The sequence below is a fragment of the Sparus aurata genome, chromosome 6 (genome assembly GCF_900880675.1).
Source record: "Sparus aurata chromosome 6, fSpaAur1.1, whole genome shotgun sequence".
NCBI classification, from domain to species: Eukaryota; Metazoa; Chordata; class Actinopteri; order Spariformes; family Sparidae; genus Sparus; species Sparus aurata.
Window position 1 is genome coordinate 34943599 of NC_044192.1, and position 19375 is coordinate 34962973.

The following is a 19375-nucleotide window of genomic DNA, read 5'->3' on the forward strand; positions in this document are numbered from 1 at the left end:
CTTCAGACGATGGGGCTAAACTAGCTTATGCGTGCTAACGGCAGTTGCCACTTCAGGCTACAATATAAATACAAATATGATCCCTTGTATTCATCACAGTATGCAAGGCTCTTGCTCTCATTGTGAGAATGCACCTTGTGGGGGCTGGAATACCTGTTGGACCACTGTAATGCTTAATAGGTATGAAGTCACAGTAGCCCTCCTGGCCTGGCCCTGCTAGTGCCGTTTTATCAGCTGGATAAAATAAAATTCCCCCCTCCTTTTCTGCCGTGTCGCAGCACCTCTAACGCTCTGGTAATGGGGTCATCTGAAAGGAGAGACATCTGGACCACAACTACAATGTCAGCACTTTGAAGGCCAGCCCTAAATTTCACTGCGCTTTCTGAATACATTTTCTGCCTTCATATTAGTTGGTTGATCATGATAGTCGTTTGTACTGTACACATTAGCTCATCAAACAGCCCACAGAAGCCTTTTCCTTCCACAAACCCTAACATGAATATCCCCAGTAACCCTTTTTGTGGTGAGCTAGCTGTTCTCTTCCATGATAGCATCAAAATGGCACATGCTAACACTGCTTCCAAAAAAGTGTTTGTCTATGATAGGCAAACTTAACATTTCATAGCTTTCACTTCATTTTGTTTATATTGTCAAAGAATTGTATCATCATTCATCACACACACACACACAACGTAACACCAACACTTGCCACTGCCTGTATCGTCAGAGAAATTGATGTCTGACTGTTGAACGTTGACCATTATCTAATCATATAATTCTTCCTATATGAATATGAGCTCTTTAGACTTTATCATTGTAGTGTTTATGACTGAGTCTAGTTGGTGTATTAAACAAGCCCTACTAATGTGGGCCCAGAAAAGTCACCAGCTGTTATCAACCAGAATCACTCAGAAGAAGGTAAGAGACCATGCTACAAAGAAAATTCTAATCACACAACTTTCTATAATCACCAAAATTGATGGAAGCAAACTTGAAACTTGAATGTATTTTGTGACAAAGTAGTATGTGTTCCTGTCATTCAATCACAGAATATTGGGAGCTGTAAAGCAGTAAAGTTTTGACCACAATTGTAAACTTAATATAGAATAGGGTTCTACAGTGTTCGAAACAATTAGGGGAACACTTAATCATCACAGCATAACACTGACTCAGTTAAACTTCGGGGATATTGTTACGGCCGCCGCTGGCTGCCGTTTAACTTGTATTCATTGTGTTGTGTTCCATGAGTGATTCTGCCAGTTATGCAAATCCGGTTGTGTGATTCCCTGTCGGGGATTGGTCCTTCTGGAGCTGAGGCCGTCTACTTCCTACGTCCTGTTTCCGGTTCACTGGCGTCTGTGATTGGTGTGGCTGTGATTTGACCGAACCTGCCAATCAAGAGTCTTCAATCAACCTCAGCTGCATTATAAATGGCTTGTGTGTCCTCAGTTTCGCGCGGCTGTGAACCTGTGATCAGTTTGCCTCTCTGTGCGTTGCATACCATTTTGTGTCTTAGAGTGTTCATAGGTATTGCCTGTCTGTTGCCTGTCTGAGTGGCTTCAGTCAGTGTGTTGGGAATCTTTGTCACATCTTTAGTTTAATACAGAGTACCAGAGTTGGTCACTTTTTTGGTTTGAGACTTTTGAGTTGCTGAATAACTGTTTGTTTGTTTTTTGTCCCTTGTATTCTGTAAGCTTATGGGTGCTGACCTCCTTTTGTTCTTTAGTGTTTTTTTTTTTTAGAAAGAGCTAAATAGCTGTCATTTATCCGACTTCATTTTGTGCATTAGTCATTTGTCAGCACCTGTACAGCCTCCTTTTGTTATATTTTCTTGTGCAAGTACACTCTCCTTAATTTATTAAACTCTGACTTTACCCTGAGCCGGTCCAGTTGTCGCATCCCACCTCATTTCTTGTCCCAATTACATGTTACTGCTCTCCAAAACGAGCCGGGTTGTAACAATATAAATCCGTCCATTCAGGAAGCACAAATTTGTGAGTCAATTTCACCTGCTTTGGTGCAAATTTACTTAGCAACAGGTGCATTGGCGAGGCAAAAGCAAGACAACTCCTAAAATGGGATGGTTTTGCATGTGGTGGCCACAGATTTTAGTGTGGTGTGAATGAAGCTACCTGACCATCACAGAGGTCAATGAGCTGTGCCTACTCCCTGTTGGCCCTCATGAGTTTACTCTGCAGCAGCTTGCCATCAAAGTACATCCAGGGACAGCAGTGCTCCCAGGGGATAGGCTGTCCGCACGCGTCGTTGGCAAACAGAGCCATGTCCACTCCACTCATGAACAGAGCAGCCAGTTGGACTCCTCGAGGGTCTAGGTTGTCGAATCTGTAGGAGAGAAAAATCCATGCTTATAACATACTCACACAAGAAAGCAAATAAAGATAGCATGATCCTCTAAAAGTACCCCTGTGCATTTGGATTAACGAAGTCCAAAGCACAGAGCAAGCATAAGGAGCCCATTCAACCCCAGCTGCTAAAATACAGCAGTACACATCCCAATCCAGCCAACACAAAAAGCCAATACATACAACCTAGATGTTCTGGCACAGCAGAGGCTGACAGAGCTACACAAAGACAAACGACCACGACCAAAGCGCACAGCTTGTGTGGATGTTTTACATTAACAAAAGCCCAATGAGAATAGAGCTGCAGCGTTTTTACATCTCGGTCAGAGACATGGGAATGATGAACCATCCACACATGACAAGAGAACCCCTCCACATCACTCAGAGCTCTACAAAAATAAATATTTTAGTGCAAAGCTAAGGCTTCAAGAACAACATGTTTTTACAAAGCAGTGCTTTGTCGAGCAGGTTGCTTTGGTCTGCAGAATATGAGGAGTGTCCAGAGAAACAACATGAAATCTAACGGGATTCAGCCATAAACCATTGTTCAGACATTCATGACTTGTGTGCATTTCTCTAACACTCCTCATACCATGAACACTACAAAATCACCTTCAGTTCCTGCAGCTGGTCAGGCTCATAAAGTTTAGGAGAAAGTGCTTGGGCTAGGAAAGCATCAAGTTCGTTACGATGCAAAATTCTTAATCCTTGCCAATGTAACATAAACCTGAAGCAAAACACAGAAGGTTAACAGTGTTACAAATCAGAAACTGATCAACTCTTCGTCTTAACAAATGCTCACTCCCTCACTCTCACTGTACTTCACACTGGATTCACTTCTCACCTACACAGTGACATCTACATAATCTATGTGAAATGCTATAGTTTGTCCTTGATGCCAGCAGCTTACTCACCGCAGCACACAACAGAGCACTAGGAGGGGCGTGGGGACATTGGTAGGGTTCAGCATACTTGGAGTGTCGGCGCGCATGCAAGCGAGGAAGGCTCTCATTCTGCGGTTCTTGTCCTCCACAGCCTTCCCCAGCCACAGCTTCTTCAGGTTCGGACAGGTCCACTCCCTGAAGGGCAGTGCTTCCACCAGCTCTGGAGTGTGGGGAGACTTGCCTTTGGAGGCAGCCCACTCTTTGACCATGACATGTGTATCTGTGTAACATTGGAGCGAGATCAGGGATTCATCAAACATCCCAGGTTCTACCCTGGAGTGGCAAGTGGGGGTTGTTTATGAGACTTCCTACTACAGGAAACTGTGTGATGCTGTTGTTTTGTGACACTGTGATGAAGTGTCCTGATTCCAAAAATATTTGATGTAGTTGTATATTGTAGTGTAAACACAATAAAAACAGAATGCTATCATTTGCACACAAAATGTGATTACTCAGGGAAAAACGCTTAATATATTGTCTTTGTGATGTTTTCAATTGAATATATGTCAAAAAAGGTTAGCCAATTCTCATATTCTGTTTTATTTATGTTTTACAACACAGTGTCCCAACATTTCATGAGAAAATAATTCAGATTATTCTGAAAGGAAAATCATTCTGAGTTGCAGGCCAACAGAAAACATACATGTTGAGGATGTACGTGTCTATTGTAGGTATATAATTTAGGTAGGCTGATCCTTTTTTTTGCGTCACAGAAAAGAGGGGTCAACAGCACATAAAACACAAATACAGATAAAACAAGCAAAAATTAGAAAACACTATAATAGTTATATTGTGTTATTAAAATAACTGTTAGATAATAATAAAGCCCCAAATGATTAAGAATTAATAAATGCCTTCCTATAAATGAATAATTTAAGAGAATAATTTAAAATCTGCTTATGATGTAGACTGCCTGATTTCAATAGAGAGTTGTGCCATCTGGAGGCTCTAAGTGTAAAGGTCCAGTCATCTCTAGTTATAAGTCAAAATTTCGGAACATTCAGCAGAGAAGCATTCACTGATCTTAGAGGACTGATAGTAAAACTTTGGATAAAAAAATTGTACCTACTTCTTTCACAAGTGGTTGAATAGTTTGACACAGTCTGGGAAGTTGCCAGAGATTAAACTTCCCTACTGGTGAAAGTAGGGAAACGTATTTAAAAAACGCAGTAGGAATAATCTAATAATCTAAAACATGAGTAGAGGATGTCATGTAATAAATTATTCTACCATGTGCTGAGATGTCGATAGTTTGAAACTGGGAAAGGACAGCTGGTTTATTAGTAATGATGGGTAGAAAACATGGATCAGGTGTGGTCATTTAGCCAAGAGTGTGTGTGTGACATATCTAAATCAGCCCTATTCAGTCTCATTCTTTGATGATGTCTGAGGTATAGTTATCCCACATTTTATACATGTAATGTAAAATATTGTTCTTTTTAACTAGGGAAAATTATTTCTGTAATGTCACCAAGTGGAAGTAACACATCAACAATATCACTGCAGAGCCCACCGCGACCCCCCACCTTAAGAAACAAGCAGATTTATACCTGCAGCGGCGCGAGCTGGACCGGGATTTTGCTGGCGGTTCGGTCCCATTCTGTTTGTTGCATCTAAACTGACTGTTGTGTATTAATGAGACTAAAAGAGTCCTGACCGAGTCTGTTTGGGTCTGAGGAGATCCGGAGACGCGCGGACAACAAAGTGGAATCGGAATCTGTGGATGTTCGTGTGTAGCTAGCTGCTAGCCGCTAGCCTACTCGGCCCATCTCCCGAGGTGACGGACCGGACGCACCGGCACGTCCAAAACCAGACATAGGGTAAATAATGTCCGCCACGCTTTTCCGCGAACATTGCCGTCACGTTTGATTTTTGTCTGGTGCAGGAAGAAACGCCAAAAACAGGCTTTTGTCACAAAGGTGTCCAAGCAGCAAGTTTGGTTGTTGAGGAACAGGAAGTTGTGGGAGGGACGGAGGCAGATGAATGACAGGCAACGACGGTCGGTGTATAGACAGCGATATTGAGAGTTGAGAGATTTGTGACATTTAGCTTGTTTGGAGTGTATAGTTAGTGTGTTATGTAGTGTTTGGTGTAGTGTGTTTAGTGTGTAGTGGAGTCGTTTTTTTGTTTAATGAGACAAAACAATGAGGAGACGGCTGAATGAGCATTGCCTGCATTTAAATGTAAATAGTTACATATAATTTTGTTAATTTTTTAAAGGTATGCACATATTTAGCAAAACAGTTTATATTTACAGTGTTTCCTCTACATTCATTTTGAGTGGCGGCCCGCCACTCCTAAATCCTTGCCGCTGCTCCTTCAAATTTCTTTTTTTTTTTTTAATTGTCGCAAATACACCACCGTCGCATCATATCTCCACCTTCACAGCAGAGTCCTGCATTGAGTAGGGTGTCGCGAGTGCTGAGGTAAACTAGATAACTATCTTGCTCAGTGTCTACTCTTTGGAGAAGGTCTGACTCATATTCAATCCCAAGCCTCAGTTGCTTTTTGGTGAGAGATTCGCTTTAAGATATATAACCTACCTCAAGAATATAATAACCCTTTTGTGTATCTGTTGAAGGAACATTAGTATTCCTATTTAGGCTACATGCAGATAGGTTACAGATTTAATTATGTTAAATATAATTTTCTTATTTGGCTAAAATCTTTGTCCTGTGTTTATCGTTATTATAATCATGGTCAACTAATTAAAGGCAAAAGTACAAAATCATTAATTGATCAGGAATTTAAGTAAAAAGTATCAGTATTGGTATTGGCAATACTGGCCCTGTATTTACTTGGTATCAGATCAATACCAAAGTTTGCAGTATCGCCCACCCCTAAAAGCCAGGCTTCCCTGTACTACAAAGGTGGCTCTCTTTTAACCCGGCTAGATCACCATGGTAACTTGTGCTTAGTTCATAACCTGGTCCCGACCAGGTTTAGTTCAGAGTTTCAGCTTAAAATCGGCTATAAAAGCGCTGCTGTTTCACTGTGCAACTCATTCGGAGATGGCGTCACCATTCATTGAGAACCCGGTGGACCTGAGAGCAAGAATAATTCGGGCAGCACTCCGACGTGAGCAGCTTCTTCGAGATCGCGCTGATCCGCTGGCATTTCCTGATGAAATGCTCTATGAGCGATATAGATTTTCAGCCGAGGGAATACGGTACATTTGCTCACTTATTGAGCCGAGTGTCAGGAATGCCACTCGAAGAAGCTGTGCGCTCACTATTGGGCAAACTGTTTGTGTAGCCCTTCGTTTTTTTTGCCATGGGAACCTACTTACATTCAGTTGGTGATGTGAAAGGTGAAATCTGAGCAAGAACACACATGGACAAAATGATGGGGCAGCTTGGCTACATACCACTTTGAATGATGTTTTTGTATTTGGCTCTAACTTGCTGCCATGTCCGACTGCTGCTTCCACATCTTAATAAAATGCAATATGAAATATTAATTAGGCCAACCTAGTATTTATTTGTCACAGATAATGAGTAAAGTTAATTATTTCTTTGATGTGGCCATGAATAAACTGATGAACTGATCAATGTTTCACCCGTTGTAGGGCAGTGTAGGCTACGCCCAAACACAAATCTTACAGGCTTGAGCTATTTTCACTGTCAAAAAGGTCTTTATTGTCATTGTGCAGGGACGGTAGCTACATTTGCTTGTTCATCCCGACACAGTGATACAAAAAACAAAACAAAAAACACTGAACATTTACAGCCTACGCACACTCAGCCTCGCTTTCAATAAAATACACACGCGCATTCTATAACTGAAATCAGTAAAATGTGAAAACAATATAGACATCATTCAAAAATGAAAAAAGATGAGGGTTTATATGTAAAAGTTGCACAATGTTGAGCTTTCAGAAATTAAAACACTAAGGGCTTAATATAATATTGATCATAATATTAATCATTGTTAACTTGCGCATTTACACGGTCAGCAATTTTCTGCCAGGAGCACTCCCTCGCTCTATTGGCAGCATCAATGTTACTTTTTGCCGTGATGGTTTCTTTTACTTCTTCGTAGCCTTGCATAATAAGAATCTGCTCATCTTGAGTAAAATATGTGGCCCGGGATCAATCCATTTTCGCACGGAAGTAGAAGAATATGACGTCAAACGCCCCCTTTTATGTGAACGCGCGCAGAGCACAAAGCAGAGAACCGGACTTGACAAATATAGTTGATAACCACCGTCGCAGTACCATTTAACTCTGATTGGGGACTTGGGGCTTTGTTGAGCTGCATCATGAGCACAAAGCCTGGCTATGTTGAGCCCCCTTCGCAGTACAGGCCTCTGATCGGAGAGTCAGAGGAGTGTCATCTTGAAAATAGGGCAACGACTCACCGGAGAAAAGGTAGACTTATTAGCTTAAGAAAACTTATAATAGATTTATCGCATAATATTGATGGCCAGCTAAGGTTACTTAACATATCGGTAGCTTAATTCATTGGGCCCGGTGCCAACTCAACTCAGTGTCGCTAACGTGAGTAAACTAATTGATGGCATTAAGCGAATATATACACGCCATGATGTCACTGCTGACTGTATTTTCAGATGATTTCAAATATTGTTCAAATATTTCTCAAAGAAGAGAAAGACACCTGATGAAGATGAAGCTAGTCAGCTATCATTAGCCTTTTACTGACTCAAATGATGATGGTTAGGTAAAAAATTGTGTTCACACTTGTAATTAGATGTGATGTGAGTGTAAATTATCTAACGTTAATGTTTTATGTAATCTTATAAGACAAGTAACATTAGACAGGGAGGAGCAGTGGAACAAAGTGAAGGAGAGCAGAGTACAGCAGGGGGAGAGCCCAGTGAAGGAGCAGGAGAGCAAAGTGATGGTGCAGGAGAGGGAGATGAGAGTAGAGGAGAAAAACCTAAAGGGAAGCACAGGCTTTCAGGCTGAGACCCTAAATGGGTTGAAAAAAATAGCCGGTTCCACTGATTCTACAGCCCTATCAAGAAATTATTATTTATTGTTTTATTTTTTTTAATTTATTGTTGTATTTTTGTTATTATTTTTAATTTTTACATTCAGCCTTTAAAAAGCCATTTTCCATGCCAGCCATTCAATAAAAAGGGGGATTATGCTGGGCATAAAAGTAAAATCTGCAGTTAAGTGTCATTTGTTTACACCGCCACGGCTCCCCGGAAAGCCTGCCCCCGCTGCTGAAAAAAATCCTAGAGGAAACACTGTATTTGCATTATAAGTAATAAAAAATGGCGTGTTAAACATATTTGTGGTTTTCACAGTAAAAAAATCTAAGTTTCTACTCGGATGTTATTATTTTTTTTGTGATTTTAGGTCCATTGTGTTAATACAGTATGTCAAAATAAAAAAATAACTGTACAGTCACACATGTGAGGTTGTGCTGAAAATAATGACACCAAGTAAATAATTTTTAAGGTGAAATATAATGGCAAAATCAAAAATAGTCAAAAACGGCCAATTATACCCTGTAATATCGGATTTCACAACAAACCTAAATATCCCTGATGTCCCACCTTCAAACACAGCCTCATTTGGCCATCCATGAAAAAGCTACTTAACCTCCCACTTTTCTACAGGAATACATTTTTCTTACGGGCACTGCACTAGTATAACTGAATGAACAACCACATGATTTATATAAGTGCAGTTTGTTTTTCCACAACTTCACACTGAATGGTGGAAATGAGTAACAACACCGGAGCTGAGCCAGTGATCAAGGTTCTTCTTTTAGTTTTTTTTACAACAGAAATTCTTGATGTGACAGACCTAAATCATCAGTGTTAGAAATCTGTTTCTTACAGAGTGCTGTGCAGTTTTCAGTTTTTTGTAAGCATTCATGTGCATTTATATGCAAATGTGTATACATGCAGAGGTCAGTAATCACATTATCTTGGAACCAGGGCCTGCTTGATTTAACTGCACTAGTGACAGAAGACGCTGGCTGTATTTGGTGTGTGTGTGTGTGAGTGTGAGTGTGTGTGAGTGTGAGTGTGTGTATAAACTCCGACAGTCTGAATAAATCTTCGTTTTTTGCTGAACAACATCTCCTGGTGACATGATAGGACACTTGTAGCACAATACTTCAAACAAGTCAATGTAGATACTTTAGATTTCACACACAAATGCTGCCGCTTTTGAAGACACTTGTGTATACATGTGCTATTTTCTTGGGATCTTGTGCTTTCCTAAGTTTACATGAACATAATTAAATTAAAAGACATTTAATTACAAAATATCCTGCATTAGATGAGTCTGAGCCCCTGACCTTGGTGAGAGTGTGGTAGATGTAGGGGTACATAAGGCCCTTCTTGTGTCTGTGCTCAGCCACACGCAGCACCTCGGGGGCCACTGCAGGAAGAGGAGGGATGGTGATGTCCATGTGGTTCCTGGTTGGCATGGAGAGCAGTGAGGGGATCTGGGTATTCAGGCGGTGGGGTCCTCCGGTATCTGACCCTGGGCTAACTGAGGTCACACACAGGTCAGCCTGGCGACACAGAGATGTTTCACTTTAGTTACCTGGTGAGATGGCTCATCGGGTCTAATGTGTTCCTGATGTTTCAATCACCTTTGTTTGGTGCCCAAGGTTTCCCTCTGCTGTAGGTTCAGAATGTCGAGTATGTGCGTTTTTCTCCCACTCCCCCTTATGGTCACTAACATGACTGAAATCACCAGCAAAAAAAACCCCAGTAATATTCAATTTTAGCAGAGTTATAATAAACCACTTATCACCTTAGTGATAAGTGGTTTGTAATTGTGAGGTTTGTAAACCACAGTGTATGTTATTGATGACATTTTTACACACACACACACACACACACACACAGTGATGCAAAGTACTCACTTGGCAGTAGTGCCTGAGCTCTCTTCACTTTCTGAGGAGGAGGATGTGAAGGAGGCATTCAAGACAGCAGCCTCTGTGTGGTCGGGGCTGCCACCCTGGCCGGGGTTGATAGGAGAGGACCTCTCATACAGGGGTGTGTGCTTCCCTTCATGGGGAATGTTGCTTAAGTTGTTCTGCTCTGTGGGGCCTCTCTCCACGCAGTCAAGTGCCTCTGGGTAAGCTTGCTGGACCTAGAAACAGTGAGGGAAAACTTGCATGAAGCTGAACCAGATGCAGTATTTCACTGTCGAGTGCAGTGCAGTTTCAATCTCACCACAGGTTTTACAGACAGCGACATCTGAGGAATGTTGAACATGTTTGAAGATGGCACTGCAACAGGAACACCCATGGAATTCGGTCTCACTGTGAAAAAGATACACAAAACATTTTAGCCCATAGACCAAGGAGAGGCTGGGCCTGCTGCACACAGTTATCAGTGACAATTAGGACACCTCAGCATTCGTTAACCTGGTTTCTAGGTTCATAGAAGAATAAGGTTAACTTTATACGATTTCACTAATATATTTGAGATTAGATGTATTTTAAGTACATTTCAACTGGTAATGTATTTTTGAGGACATTACCAATCTTGATAATACAAAGTTTAATAAATCAGAATTTTAAAAGTTGAGAACAAATAAGAAATTCCTTAATTTTGCAGATATTCAACAATATATGGCAAAAAGACAAAAAAAAAATCAAGTTCTTTGTATTGCTATGTCAAAATCTAGTGTTTCTTGTGTCTCCTTCCTGTAAAACAAACCATGAAATGTGCTTTCATAGGCTTTACCCAACCAAAAAATTAACCTTAAATTCATTAGTTAGCTAGCAACAACGTGGTAAGTCGATGTGCGTTCGTCTGTTTGCCACTTAAAACATTGTTCTGTTTCCCCAAAATGAGGTATGGTTTGGGCCGCTGACAGGAATGTGTTCACTTTGAGGAAAGTGGTATATGTGACAGCTCCACATTATGTGTAAGGCATTTATCGTTCAACTGCTTCACCAGCTACATGGAGCACACAATGGGCTTCATGTTTCTCTCCCTGATGGATACTGCTATCCTGTTGGTGTACATCGTTGCTACATGCCCACATTTTGACACTGAAATCAAATTCCTCACAACATTATGTCCCACTTGTGTATCTTGTTTGACTTGAAAATACATCAAAATACAGGAGCCTAGTATTGTCAAAATGTCCTTTTTATCTGGACTTGAAAAAAAATCCTCATGTAGATCCCTTAGATTTGTGAATCATGAATGAATCAATGACAACAATGAATAATACTAAGTGGAAAACTCTGGTAGACAAATTGTAATAGCGAAACAGGTTCAAGATGACCTCAAACATAGTTTACCTAGGTACACCTGCTATAAGATGATGCTGACTAAATGATAAATCAGCCAGGACAATTTGTAGGTGACAAACACACCACAGAGACACACACGCTTGGACTCAAACCGAAGGCTTTGCTTACTTTTCTCAGCCAACCATAACTGGCAATGCAGAGTTTTAGCATTAAAAAGACCACTGGCACTTTTGCACTAGATAGAATCATAACCAAGTTAATGACCCTGCATGGCTAGTGGTCTGAGGGGGCTTTCGGAAAAAAATTCACTGTATTTTCGAAAGGTAGGGGGGCACCTGTGCCCATTAAAGGAGAATGATTCTGAAATTTCTCAATCTGTCTTTGTTTCTCATCTAACAGCTGATGAGGACCAAATTTGACATCCTCCATCTACATCTACAAACCACAGCTACAGATGAACACCACCAATAATATTCAAGACCAAACAGTGTAATAAACCCACCCAAGTGGGGAGGAAAGTGAGGGGGTTTGCTGGCCACTGAGTAATACTCCACTGCCTTCTTGAAGCGGATGACCTTGTCGTCAGTGCACGACTGGAAAAAAAACAACAACAAAAAAATGTGAAATGACATTAATGCACATAGAGCAGTCACAAAATTAAGGGTAAATTACTTTTAACTTCTCAGTTAACAATGAGTACCTACGGACAGAATGGCTATTTTTGGTTCATCTTTAGTTTATGGGGTCATGAGGGGTTTCTTAAATTGCAGTGTCTTTTCTCATTCCAGGTGGGGCTGGGCAGTATACTGGTTTTGTCACCGTCAAGGACTTTGCAATATCGTCATAATTGTTTTGCCGTATTTATAAGTATGTCCTTTGCTGTGGATGCGATGACATTATACTAGAGGACTAAACACGTAGATACAAAGTAACACTGAGTAACAGCTGTGTTACTGAAGTCAGCATGAGCAAGGAAAACAGCAATGTGCATGGTAAGGTAGGTTATTGTTTATTCTGCAGGTTAACCTGTTGAATTTAGCATTAGCACACTGCAAGGCTAATGTGGCTGTTTGTGTACCTTAATACTGCAACACAAGTGAATTTCCCATTCATTCACTCCATTGACGTTTCATAAATTCCTTACATAAAAGAGTTTTAAGCCTGGAACCAAGCTGATGAAGTACAAGATGAATCGTGACTATAAAACATTTAATTCAGCGTAAATACAATTTTGGAAAACAGGGAAAAAAAACAAAAGGTACAAGACTGTGTACATAAATATCTTAAGAGTAAAGGAACTACTCATCCCATAAACCACTGCGAATGTAACAGCGACATCTCTGATTGGTGGAGCTCGCTGTTAACATGGAAATGTTTACTGAAGCCACAAATTTCATGTTTGCTAGTTACTGCTACCACTGAACTCTACGATCATTTACCACAGAGCTACCATGATTTCATTTTCTGACCTACTGCATTTTTCCAGAGATGAGGAGAAGAGTGTCAAAAGGGGTGAAAATCACTACAAGTCTCAGTGGTAGCAGTAACAAATATGAAATTTGTGGGTTCGGTAAACATTTCCATGGTAACAGCGAGCTCCACCAATCAGAAACATCGCTGTTACACTATAGGATTGTGGGTGGTGTAGCACTTTTCCATGACAGCGAATAAAACATATTTTTCTTAAGACAGGTTGATATCATACAGACTTATGGCTTTTACAGGATCATACACCACCGTTTCACAATCTCAAAACTCGTGGTAAGTCTGGTTTGGATGATTACGACATTATGGCCAATAATCAAAATCCTCTATTTAGAATATGAATTGCATTTTCACATCACTGTTGAGCTCTATTCCGGGCTATGGCATAGAGTTACATGGTGCCAAGATAGTAATCTTTTTCAAACAAAGCTTCCTGAATCGCCACAAAGTTTAAATGACCTAGTACAGTCGTCGTGAAAAATATATATACACACTTTTAAGGAAAATGACATCATGGCAGTCTTCAGTTCCAATGATTTCTACAGCTCTCATTTTTCTGCGATGAAATGAGAGGAACACATACTACTTGGTCACAAAAAACACTGATGAAGTTTGCTTCAAATCTGAATACATTATGGGTCTACTGAAAATGTGACCAAATCGATTTACTCAAAAATGTGTGATGGACAATCAATTTTGGTGATTGAAGAAAGGGTTACACCCCGCCTTTCCGAAACCCCGCTGTTCCGAACATAGACTTCAATTCATCGTAATGGCGGGGTTTCCCTTTTTTTCAAAGACCCCACTGTTCCGAAAAGTCTATTGGGGAAACCCCTCCATTCCGAAACCCCCCCACTCCGAACGGACTCAATCAGAAAGGAAACAGAGGCTGCGCATTTTTCCTTTTTTTCTTTGTGGGTTCAAACGGATCAGGTGGCTGATTAACCGCAAAACAAGCCTACTTCATATAAATGACATAACGCTCATTATGCTTCAGCTGGACAAATGGCTATTTTGAATTAAAATTACTCTCGAGCCGAGCGGGGAGAGAAAAAATGTGTATTTCTTTTGCTCTGTGGGAGATCTCCCACAACAGAGTGGATGAGAAACCAAGGGGGACAGATCTGCCCAGCAAACATCAGAACGCAGAGTGCAGCCTTTGTCTGTCACCTGGTTCAGCACCCTGGACAGCTGCCTGCGTAACTGGATGTGAGAATTTGATGCATTTGAAGCCACGACATTTGGTCAGAAACGTCATATATAATAACATTGTTTCGAGTCGTAAACAGTTCTGTAAGTGTAAGAAATAACAATCAATTAGGCTATTAGTGTTAGTCCTTCTTCATATAAAGTTGTGTTACAGTCGCACAGCTGGAGACCGCTAACAAAGTTAGAGACAAGAGAGACAATGAATGAAATCCCGCGAAATGATGTGCGGTCAATATGACCGCTTATGGCTGAAATAGGTAAAACAAATCATATTTTCTTTTCCTTTTGTGTAATTTATATAAAAACTATTCTCAATTAAAATACAGACACTTTTAGAAAAATGGTTAAAAGTCTGTAATGTTTGCATTTTGTTTACAGTGCAGATTGATAACTTAATTGTGATAATGTTCAAAGTTATTATTATTATTATTATTATTATTATTATTATTATTATTATTATTATTATTATTGACTGTGCTAGGTATTATTTTCGTGGTTCTTGGTGCTTGGAGCAATATTGTTGTTGTGGCATTCATGCCAATAAAGCGAATTTGAAATGAATTGCATTAATAAACCTTTAGATTCTTGCCTATAGACTGACAAGTGTTGTGTTTACAAATGAGCAATACGTCCAGATTTCTTGAGATTTGTACTTTCAATGGGAATTTAAATTTAAATGTCAGGCGATGTTTTCTTCATGGAAATTATTTTTCGGGCAAGAGAGAGGGAGCGCGGACAGGGGATCCGTTGTGTGACAGCGGAGCGGAGGGTCAGCAGTTGAATTTTGCACGCACGGTCAGTAGTATTAGTAGGTGTTTGAGGTTTATTACGTTTGCGGACATTATTACATTCAGTGTAATTATGTAACAGCCTTTGCGCCCTTGCCTTACAGCGCCTTTGCGTGCGCACAGTTTGCGTGTGTAGGCCCGTGGTCATGATAGTCTATGGCTATAAGAGATGGATACACAATCAATTTCATGTAATGTTTATTGAATGCTTTTTTGAATTGCTTTTTTTTTCAAAGACAAACTGAGCAGCAGTGCTCAATCCACTCATACATTGTTAACCTTCCACAAAGACAAGTTATGTTAAAACGAACGAGCAGAGGGGTCATTCCCCGGCAGATCGCACAAATGGGCCACAGTTTATTTCAGAGTTGTGCGAGTGCGGCTGGAAGTGGGGATTTCAGCACCACGGATAGTGCGTGTAAAAAGATTAGACAAACGTTTAAATGTGTTTGCTGCAAGCGAAAATATACTATATAATAAATGAAGATAGTGACATAGGCCTATTAGCAATAAAAAGCAATGAGTTGTGTGAATGCGGACGGCAGTGTTTGATGTAGGAAGTAATGTAAACTTGAAAATCAATTTCGGAACAGCGGTGTTTAATTTCGGAACGGCGGTGTTTTGAGGGGAGGGTCGGAACAGCGGTGTTTCGGAGTGGGGGTGTTTCGGAAGGGTGGTGTTTCGCAATGGAGGGGTGTCGGAATGTCACGGCGCCCCCTGAAGAAAGTTGTGCTAATCAAATTTTCTTTGTTGCATGGCCTATTAACTTGATTCTGATTGATAACAGCTGGTATCTCTTCTTGGCCCATTTTAATAGGACTTGTGTTTGATATACCCACTAGAATCAGAAAATGTTTACAAAAATATCTTTATTCTTTTAAAGCTGCAGTCTGGAGTTTTGACAAAAAAGTAGACTTAGCCAGAATATTTGAATGAGCACAGCTCCCAGGTCCCTCCTTCTTCCTCTCTTCTGCTGCAGCCCTGCCTTTAAAGCCCCTCCCCACAGAGGAGCCTGCTGTGCATGAGCAGGCTTGTAACCACAGTAACAGAGGACATCAGATAACCAAGATGGCGCACTCAAAATAACAACATAAGCCCTGACTGTTCCATTTCTCACAGTTTCTGCACGTTTAAACAAGTCAAATTTAAGACTTTTTTAGATCTTTTTAAGATGATTTTGAACTAAACAAAGACCTACACAAAGTACAACATAGTAAGGAAAAATGTGGTCCCAGAACTACCACTACCAAATTTATTGCCATTCACAGAGCAACTCAAACACTGAAGAATGGACTAAGTCAATGTGCGTCAGGGTTATTATAGTTTTTAAATTTCATTAGTTTTTAGTTTAGTTTTTATCTGAGAATTTAATTAAATTAACTATAATAACCCTGGTGTGTGTGTGTGTGTGTGTGTGTGTGTGTGTGTGTGTGTGTGAAGTTCCACTCCGTTTATTCAACAGTGGAAGATGAGAGGCTGCAGGAAAGGAAAGGACAGGAGGAGCTGTCACACACCTCCCCTCACATCAAACTGGAGGAGAGAGGGGTACAACTTTTTACATCCAAACCTGTTGCCAAAATGTTCAGCAACGGTGTTTAAAATCCAAAGCACCTCTGCCTTCAACGTCAGAGTTGAGCTGAAGATGGTTTGAATGTCGCTTGAATGCGAGATGACAGAGGCAGCGCAGAGTTCGGGTCAGGTAGAACCGGATGAGCTTGGACCGGAAACTGGTGACAAAGGTGTACAGAAGTGTGTGATAGCGTGACATCGTTGGAGACTTTTAAAAGCTAAATGGTGTTTTTCCAATTTTATGTGTGACACCAGCGCTTTCACACCGGGTGTGCCCGAGCTGAGAGTCCTCCTGCAGAGCGTACAGTGCGCTTCAAATTTATTATGAGGTACAGCTTTTAACCACTGACTCTGGTTGTTCAAGCCAACACTTGTTAAATTTACAATTTCTCATAGTTGTAGCAGATTCCACAGTCTAAGTATTTCCGGGATTTTTTAGAACTTCTTAAGACCACATGGAAACCCTTTTCTGATCAATACAACTAAATTATGATGACGAGTGCCTCATGCAGATTACTGTAGATATCCCGAGTAGCAAGCAATATTCCTCACATCGCGGTAGACAGAGTTACCAGCCAATCATTAGCCAGTCAAATTTTTTGCCATGCTGCCTTTCTGAAGCATGAGTAACGTAATTTCTCTAAACCAATTCAACCACTTCAGAGCATACTGAACACAAACTAATGTTATAACTGCCCGGTCACTTGAAAGACACTTTTGCTAACCAGCAGAAATAAAGACAAAGCTAAACACCAGAGTTAGCATACAAGCTAACAAGCTAGATTTACCAAGAAGCTCCGTAGCTCGACTGCAACACCAGCGATATGCACTTTTGTGAATATATTACTGTAATCACCGCCACCATAGCCTTGTGGTTAAAACATAGAATGAAACATATATCAAGCAGGGGTCCTTACTTGTCCAGCAGAAAAGCAGCTAACTCTGCGTAGCTTTTCAGTCCTTACAAATCCCTCAGATCCCTCCACCTCTGAAAGGATGCTCTGATATTTATCCTAGTTTTCTCTCTGGCTCAGTCAGATTCTTTCTTTTTACACTGCTTTTCTTCTTCAGTCTTGTTATTTTTTCTTTTTGATGAGGGCAATGGTTGGGCAGTGTTCGGCTCTGTTGCCTCTCCACCATTTTTCACAGTTCGACCTTGAATTTACCTGATCAGGTAAGCGCAGGGACTACACCTGCGCGAGGGAGGAGGACTGCCAAGTACTCACTGTGGGAGGGAGGGGAGCTGCCAGCAGTATGCAAGAGAGTGATTGACACTTCTCAGACACTCCCCTTGGCTCTGATTGGTTGTGTTGATTCAGGAGCAGTGGATTCTTGCAAATCAAATAGGTTCAGCTCACAGCCTTCTGTCGTCTCCCTGACACCTCCAGACCCCCACACACCCTCCCTGCCCCAAATGCTTCCTCCCCTCCCCCCTCACTCCCCTGCTGTGAGCTCTCCTGTGCAGCACCTCTCCTCCTCCTCCTCCTCCTCCTCCTCCACCTCCTCCTCCTCCACCTTCACCTCCTCCTCCACCTCCTCGTCCTCCACTGAAGACACCGGCGGCCTCCCCCGCATGACTGTGACTGCAGGCCAGGTTAGGAGACAGCTGGAGAGACTCCACCAGCAGAAGGCTGCAGGCCCTGACGGTATCAGCCCCAGGATCCTGAAGACATGTGCCAGCCAGCTGTCTCCTGTCCTACAACACCTCTACAACCTGAGCCTGGGTCAGGAGAGAATACTGGTGCTTTGGAAGACTTCCTGCCTGGTTCCTGTTCCAAAGAAGTCGACACCATCAGACCTCAATGACTATCGACCAGTGGCCCTCACATCTTACGTCATGAAGGTGCTGGAGAGACTGGTTTTGGCCAACCTGAGGCCGCAGGTGAGAGCCCTGCTAGACCCTCTGCAATTTGCTTACCAGCCCCACTTGGGAGTTGATGACGCTGTCATCTACCTGCTGCAACGAGCCCATTCGCACCTGGATGGTGGAGGAGGCACTGTGAGAATCACATTCTTTGATTTCTCTAGTGCTTTTAACACCATTCAGCCACTGCTACTGGGGGAGAAGTTGCGGGTGATGAGTGTAGACGACACAATGATCTCCTGGATTACTGACTACCTGACAGGCAGGCCACAGTTTGTCCGTATGGGCAGTGTTCTGTCTGATGCGGTGGTTAGTGATACAGGAGCTCCACAGGGGACTGTACTGTCTCCTTTCCTGTTCACCTTATACACCACTGACTTTCAGTACAACACCGGGTCGTGTCACCTGCAAAAGTTTTCTGACGACTCGGCTGTTGTTGGGTGTATAAGTGAGGGACAGGAGGAGGAGTACAGGGCACTGGTGGACAACTTTGTGGAGTGGACTGGACAGAATCACCTGCGGCTGGACATCAGCAAGACCAGAGAGATGGTGATAGATTTCAGGAAGAAGAGGAAGACGGCTTTCCAACCTCTGTGCATTCTGGGAAAGGATGTGGAGGTAGTCGAGGATTACAAGTACCTGGGTGTTACCATCAACCACAGACTGGACTGGAGATCTAACACTGAAGCTGTTTACAAGAAGGGGATGAGCAGACTTTACTTCCTGAGGAAGCTGAGATCCTTCAATGTGTGCAGCAATATGTTGGAGATCTTTTATCAGTCTGTGGTGGCCAGTGTACTTTTCTTTGCTGTGGTTTGTTGGGGAAGCAGCATCGGAGCCAGCGACACCAACAGACTCAATAAACTGATCAGGAAGGCTGGCTCTGTGATTGGCTGCAAACAGGACACTCTGGAGGCTGTGGTGGAGAGGAGGACACTGAAAAAACTGTTA

The 19375-nt window shown here is 41.7% G+C and overlaps 1 protein-coding gene across 1 annotated transcript in view; it reads right to left on the reverse strand.

Moving 5' to 3' along the window:
- The window catches only part of LOC115582948 (constitutive coactivator of PPAR-gamma-like protein 1), a 50647-nt gene that overhangs the window by 16968 nt on the left and 14304 nt on the right, over positions 1 to 19375 (reverse strand). Inside the window, 9 exon segments of the mRNA XM_030419205.1 lie at positions 2133 to 2343; positions 2968 to 3090; positions 3278 to 3527; positions 6597 to 6624; positions 9587 to 9805; positions 9887 to 9980; positions 10163 to 10392; positions 10476 to 10564; positions 12012 to 12102. Coding sequence (XP_030275065.1) covers positions 2133 to 2343; positions 2968 to 3090; positions 3278 to 3527; positions 6597 to 6624; positions 9587 to 9805; positions 9887 to 9980; positions 10163 to 10392; positions 10476 to 10564; positions 12012 to 12102 — 1335 coding nt within the window.